The 7,498-nt window shown below is 37.4% G+C and overlaps 1 protein-coding gene across 1 annotated transcript; it reads right to left on the bottom strand.

The window, feature by feature from the left end:
• Nucleotides 1-1,086: 1,086 nt before the first annotated feature.
• LOC109977765 (extracellular calcium-sensing receptor-like) lies at nt 1,087-5,650 on the bottom strand. The gene is made up of 12 exons (XM_065960525.1): nt 5,613-5,650; nt 5,287-5,508; nt 4,710-4,948; nt 4,504-4,595; nt 4,211-4,390; nt 3,898-4,086; nt 3,280-3,783; nt 2,982-3,191; nt 2,730-2,853; nt 2,448-2,641; nt 2,081-2,362; nt 1,087-1,960 (listed from the first exon to the last, which is right to left on the bottom strand). Exons 1-12 carry the CDS (start codon nt 5,648-5,650, stop codon nt 1,538-1,540), a joined length of 2,697 nt encoding a protein of 898 aa, XP_065816597.1. The 3' UTR covers nt 1,087-1,537.
• Nucleotides 5,651-7,498: the final 1,848 nt, after the last annotated feature.

Genomic DNA, 7,498 nt, shown 5'->3' with positions numbered 1-7,498 from the left:
AGGTCTTGAGGTGTTTCCAGGATAGAGTGCAGTGACAAGTTTAAAACTTAGACCAGATTTGCTCTCCTGTGGATTTTAGATTTTTTTTAGCTAAGCAGCTTCACTAAAAGTCATTATGAGCCACTGGGGTTCCATTTCACCAGGTACAATTTGTGCCAAGACCCTAGGTGAGCCAGAAGCTGAGACTCCCTTTGAAAAAGACCATGCAGCACTGCAAAAAACAGTTGCCGGTGTGATAAATAAAAATAAGTTGATCATATCAACTATCAAACTAGGAAACCCAAAGCATGATCCTGGATGTTGTTGGGAAGCTCCTCCTACTTGCTTAACATATGTCCTAACATATGTCCTTTCTGCAGCTAAGCCAGCTGCAAGTAGAAAAAGGAACTCTGCAGGAAAAGAACAAAAGCCTGGAGAACAGTTCAAACCCTGCAGGATGAGGTCCGATCCCTACAGACAGAAAATAAAGTTGGTCATCAGCACACTTCCAATCTGCCAGGCAGAAAGTGCTGGACGTGTTGGAATTGATTCAGGGAGCAGAGGTTAGCATAGAGCAATATATGTCATCAGCATATGGCTTTGATCTTGAACCAAGCCCCTTTAAAGATATACTGTTATATACTATTTTAGCCATTGTATGCAATTCACAATGAAGAACAGTAAAGAGGCTATAAAATGTAAAATCCCAAAGAAGTTTCTATTGATCCAGTAAATTTTCTATTATCTATTACATATCTGGAATCAGTCACTGTGTAGAATCCCTCCTCTGATAAAGGAAGCTGTCTATGTCAATGTACATTTTAATCAGTGTGTCACAAGAAATGAAATTGGACATGACAGTCTTGGGTTAAATAATATCAACATATCTCAAACTAACATCAGTAGGCCTATATTATTTATGATCTAAAGAGGTATATAAAGAAGGAGTAGTTAAAGTAATCTGTCATTGATGTGATTTTAATGTTATGCTTTATTATTGAAACAATTCAGAAGAAAACTTTTTCTAAGAGCAATTATATTTAGTGTAATTGTGTAAATAGGAACATGTGACAGTAAATGCTGTGAAACAAATGGGTGTTTCTTGTTATGTTTACAATGATGGGATTGAAAAAAGTCAGTATATATTGTTAAATTATCAAATCTGTTTAATTAAACAAGTAAACAGTGACAATTGGGGGATGCCCTGCAACATACATTTATTTCTGAAATAAAACATTGCCAATGGTATAAGATTTGATCAAATCTAAGACTTGAACACAAAACATATTACAGCAAACAGTAACAGAAAAATTCGGACTCACCAGTTAAATCTAGAAAACTAAAAGAGAGGAAATCACTTAAATTTTGACTGAACATGCACGGGTTGATTACAAACTATTATTGCATTCTATTCAGTTTGTTACGAATGATATATTTCTGTCTGATCAGTTCTTGGAATCAAAACATTACCCTAGGATTGGAAGACCAAGGGGCTCTCACCACAGAGAAACATCTAACTTCCAATTAAGGGTCTATGTTTACATTTAAGCCAGATCAACTATCTGGCCATTAGCTGTTTCTTTGTGTTTTTCTCTGGCCTCAAAAGAATAATGAAACATTTGGGGGCAAATATGCAAAGCAGTAAACCATAGCTGGAGGCCAAGATGGAAAAGATTTCTACAGCCACAACATATTTTCCAGGAGAGCTAATATAAGCAGGAACAAAAGCTACCCATACTGCACAGAATATCAGCATGCTGAAGGTGATCAGTTTGGCCTCATTGAAGTTGTCAGGAAGATTCCGAGCGAGAAAAGCCAAGAGGAGGCAGGTGCAGGCCAGCAGGCCAATGTAGCCAAGAACCAGAGAGAAGCCCACCAGGGAACCCATGGCACACTCTAGTGTGACCTTTGATCCTTGGAAACCCAGATCACGTCGAGGCACTGGAGGACTGATGGACAACCATGTGGTACAGATGATAACCTGAAAGAAAGGACACACATTTCAGTGTTATACATATATAATTAAAAAGTAAGTAATTACTAATGCATATTAATTCAATTGTTATATTCATTTAATTAAGAAAATGCTACCAAACCACACCTGTATACAGGTGAAGAGAAAGACACTCCCTCTCTGTTGAACAGGACCAAACCACTTCATCAAGGTTTCAGCACCAGGCCGAGCTGAGCGGAAAACAACAAGCACTACGAGGGTTTTAACCAGAAGGCAGGAAACACAAAGTGCAAAGCTGATCCCAAAGGCTGCCTGCTGAAACCGACAGGACCAGACTGATGGACGACCAATGAACACCAGTGAGCACAGGAAGCAGAGCTTCAGGGACAGAAGAAGCAGGAAGCTGAGTTCTGAATTGTTGGCTCGTACCTAAAAAAGAGTTGAGATGTATTTGTAACAATTAAGGATGTTGAAAATACAAAGTATTCTCCATTACATGAAACTGTGATCTTACCATGGGTGTTTGGCGGTTGCAAAAAAATAGAACAAACACAGCTGTTGTCACCACAACACCGGATGCAGCCACTGTTGTCAGAGTGATGCCCAATGTTTCGTTAAAGGAAAGGAAGTCCAACTGACGAGGGACGCAGGCAGTTCGTTCAACATTGGACCAGAACTCAGATGGACATCCCTCACAATTAAGAGAACCTGGAAGAGAAAAAAGCTAATGAAACACAAAGAATCAAAGAAAGTTTGCAACACAAGTTTGTGTCAAATTTAGGGCAGATTTCCTCACCAGTTTCATTGCTTATTTCACCCTCTATGCATGGGATACAGTCAAAGCAGCAGAGAGGCTCTCCTTTCCTGTTGGCCTTTCGGGTACCTGGAGGGCAGCTCTCACTGCACACTGAAAAAGGAACCTTGACAAAAAACTTTAATTTCAAAATATATATATTCTCATTGGTACAAATGTATAAACTGACTATGAGATTCATTTCAACAGAAAATTTGTAAGTAGACTTTAGACCACTTGTTGCTCCGTGACAACCTGACTGGATCCTGAGCTCCACTGCACAGCTGACTCATTAAGATGGATATTAAACCCATCCACACGACCAACCAAGACAAGTTTGAGTTGCCCCTCTGGTTGTTTCTGCCAATTGACAAGGTCATACATTGCTGGAATGTCAGCACCTTGGAAGTAAAACCTTTCCCCATGTGGTGTGGTGATGTTCACTTTGTTCAATTGCTGTAACAGCTGAAAATATCAAGTGTTGAAGAAACGGTTAAAAACGTTGTGAATTATAAGGTGAATTAGAAGATGGTACATTGATAGAAGTTTTCACCTCTATGTGTTTGATGTTTTTCTGAAAGGTGCATGTATGGGTATTACAGGAGAGAAGGCTATGAAGGGCATGGGCAGCAGCATAAACGGCAAGGTAGACATTATATGCCACCCTTAGCTGAGAGGTATCAGTAAAGTGATTTTCCACGTTCTCCAGGGACTCTGTTCCACTGCAGAGTGGTGGTGAAATTTTCTGAGGAGGAACGTTATCAGTTGAGGAAGCAGAAACATTTGTGAGGTACTCAGACCTTGGAATGAGGGATGAAGAGAAATAGGAAGAAAGAGGACTGCATCCAAATTCCTTTTGCCAGAATTCTCTTAAGAAAACATCATTAGGACGACGAATTGGATGCAAACTTCTGAGATAATTTTCAAATCCAGGTATAGTTGAACTACGAATGGCCACACCAAGAACACCATTTGTTACTTTAGAGATGGTTTGATCTTGGAGAAGATCATCACTGGTACTCCAAGCCTCACTTGCCAGGAACTGTCTGTCAGTCACCTACGAATGACATTATTTTTATAATATATATATATATATATATATATGTATATATATATCTTTGTTTTTAAAATAAACCTTTTCAAAAAACACATTTCCATGCTGTCTGCCCACATTTCTCTTGGCCAGTTCCAGAAGCAGTTTCTTTACTTCAGTATACCAGCAGAAGATCAGAATCACCCTCGCAGTCGAAGCTTGAATTGTGAGTGCTGCACGTTTTGCATCAGTCACAATAGTTTCTGTCTTGAGGGTCTCAATGAATTCCAAACACACTCCTTTCCCAAAAATCTCTTTCTGGAATACCTGAAATATAAATATTCCAAATATGTTTTTACATACTGTGTATGCCAACTGTGCTTTAAATGAGATACATGAGAGAGTATTTATAGCAATGCATAGTAAAATAACACAAAGACATGCTGTGCACCTGTATTGCAAGCTGACCATAATCATTGTTTGCCACCACTGCTCCTATCCATGTCCAGTGGAAGCGAATGGCCAATTGTGCCATGGCCCAAGCTTGGTAAACATCACTGGGAATTGTTCTGAAGAAATTAGGATATTTAAGCCTGTCACTAAGGCAGGGGCAGCTTGACAGGTAGCTGATCTAAACGAAAGACACCAAGAAAGATTCTATTTTATTTTTCTATCAGAATCTTTATGGAGATTGTGTAAATATAGGATTATGAAGAGGTTTATTTTTGAGGTAATGAAACTTACAACTGGTACATAGAGAGGCCCCAGGGTGCTGGACATCATTATGCTTGTTGTAGAGGATGCAGCACCAATGATCATCGGTACAGGCAGACCACCTTAATGCATTTGGGCTCATGATTACATAGGGAAGCATATTTTACCACATTTAATCATGTTTTGGTTTTGTGGAGGTAAGATATTTCAACTGAATACTAAATGATATCACGTACCTGCTCTCACTACAGGTTGTTCATTAGATTCAATAGGACCTGCAAAGGCTGTCAAGTTACAGCTGTGTGTGTCTCCTCCAACCAATGACATTGCACCTTGCAGAGCCCACGGGTACAGGAAACAGCTATCAAGTATACGGTAACCCAGCTTCACTCCTGGTAGCAGGGTGTTGTTTCGATTGATTTCCTCCACAGCAAACACCATGGCATAAGAGTATTTTAACGGCTCCAGTTCTAAGCTGAGACCATAAGAGAGAGAGGAGAGCAGAATGTATTAACTTCAATAACAATCAGGACACAATGCTGTCTAAAAACATGAACAAGCAACATGAATCAACTAGGGCAAAATCTATTGAAGTAATTGTAAAATAATTAAAGTGAGTTCATCAACTATTGTAACAGGTGATAAAACTGTTTAAGTATCACAAACATTGCCTGGATCTGCAGAATTAAATTTGTCTGCAGACTAAAACAAGACTCCTGGAAACAATGTAAAAAATACAATGTGCAGTCACATAATGAATACTCAATTACCCGCCAAACATTTAACAAAACTATATGTAGTTATTAAGCTCACCCAGTACAAGGTTCATAGTGTGGTTTCTTTGTGTAGTCCTCATCTACAGTTGAAGGTATGTGATACAGGTTAAAAAGTCCACCGATAATCACATCTCCATCCTGGATTAGACTCTTATCAGTCGGTGCACCCCAGTGGGAGCATACCGTGGCCTGAACCACATTCGGTCCTGTCTGTTGGCCCACTGCACTGAGAAGAAGAAGGCTGGAAAAACAAAAAAATCTGGACATCAAACACATTCAAAGATTTTTAACCAATGTCAAAATTTGCATAAACCTGAAGTGCAATTAGTGACTCAAACAATCAGTGAATGCAAAAGTACTAACATCCAACATGGTTCATCAAAAATAAAGATATAACGCATTTTAGGGTTTTTTAAATGGCAAGAAATGTCATAGATCCAATTTTACTTCACTGTCATATCAGTTAAATTTCAGTTTCCCACACAGAGAAAGGACACTACATACAAAAGCATGTTTTACTTGTCTAAAATATCAAAAGATTAATAGCCAACTTAAATTTTGATCCCGACTTTAACATACCCCCTCTCCAAATCTAAACTAGGGATGTCTTGATGAGCATATTTATAATATGTACAAAGCCTCTTGCAAGTAAGTAAACTATGACACAAGCAGCACACCACAAAGGAGGATTCCTCTCAAGAGTGATGGTGGGGAAAAAACACTGCTAACAAGTGATTAGCAGATATGATGCAATAGGGAAAAGCCTCCAGACACCCTAAACTGTAAATAAATCTGCTTGAACATGTTCAAATAACACGCAGCTTGTAGCTACCCAAAAACTTTTCAATGTAGCCTATTTTTAATTCCTTGAAAATTTTGAGTGAAAAAGCATATTAATGGCATTATCTCTGTCCATTGCCAATTATGTTTTGGATCTCCTCAAAACTTTTAGCTAAGTGTAAGTAAGTTTGAGTAATTTCAGGATACTTAAAAAGAAGTGTTTGATGTACATTTTTTAAAATTAAAATATAGTATGTTCTTCATGTGGAAATATCTGTGAATCTACTAGAAATTATAAAGCAATCTGTTAGCAGAATTTTCATCCGCCTTAAAAAAAACAATTTTCTTATATTTTACTTTTTTTTTTAAATCAGGAATAATTTTGGACTCCAAACAACCACAACATTCCTCTTCAGAGAATTCATATATATATATATATATATATATATGTATGTATGTATGTATGTATGTATGTATGTATGTATGTATAGATAGATAGATAGATAGATAGATAGATAGATAGATAGATTAAAAAAATGTCGCCATTATGTCCATTAAAAAATCCCAAAAACTCATGCTGAATTTCTTAAAATTTCCCTTTAAAATGATCAAAAGTTTCCCAAAACTTCCAATGAAAATGTACAAGAAAATTACCATTGAACATTTTGGAAATTATTGTAGGTTTCCGAAAAAATTACCATTAAATGTTTCTGAAATAAAAAAAAACTGAAGACTCCAAATTGTCCCTTAAAAGTTAAGTTCCTTGTCCTGAGCATTTCCATAAGTGTACAAAAAATGGAAAATATCTGAGAATTTCCATAGATTTTTCCTGAAAATTCTTGGATGTTTCAAAAAATATCAATTTAAAACATCTTAAAACATTCATTGAAAATTTCTGAAATTTACGAAATTTAAAATTAATAACAAAACTTAGAAACACAAGAACTAACTAACGGATGACAGCCCCACCCCCCGAGTTGAAAGGGCTGTTCAAGCTTTATATAGATAGCTTCTTTAACATCTCTCTTTAACAATCCGTCTTCCCTGGCCATCTTTCCTTTCCCTGCCAGAGCAGCCAATATTACTGTCAACACCATTGCCTATTTATGCCTGGGTTTGTTTTGGGTGGACACACTTATGTCTGAGAATGTCTTATTGTTTAAAATGTACTAGAATATTGAGTTTTATGGATTCTCCAGACAAGTATGGAATCACAATAATGTTTCTGTTGTTCTCTTCTCCTCCATTGGATCTGTGATTCTTAGCAGTATTGAAAAAGGCCCAGTTAGAGTAGCCGCACAGCTTATAAATCTGTGGTTTCATCAGAATGTGGTTTTACATCCCAACTATGGAGGCAGTGAAGACCAGTAGACAACATTTGCTACAGGACAACAACCTACCTAACTGAACTATTTTGTGCTTGACCGGCTTAAATAATCATGTTACTATGAATAATTGAAAACCAATGA

This window comes from Labrus bergylta, chromosome 11 (genome assembly GCF_963930695.1).
Source record: "Labrus bergylta chromosome 11, fLabBer1.1, whole genome shotgun sequence".
Lineage (NCBI taxonomy): Eukaryota > Metazoa > Chordata > Actinopteri > Labriformes > Labridae > Labrus > Labrus bergylta.
Note: the sequence above shows the minus strand (reverse complement) of the source record. Positions and strands in the feature narration are given on the sequence as shown.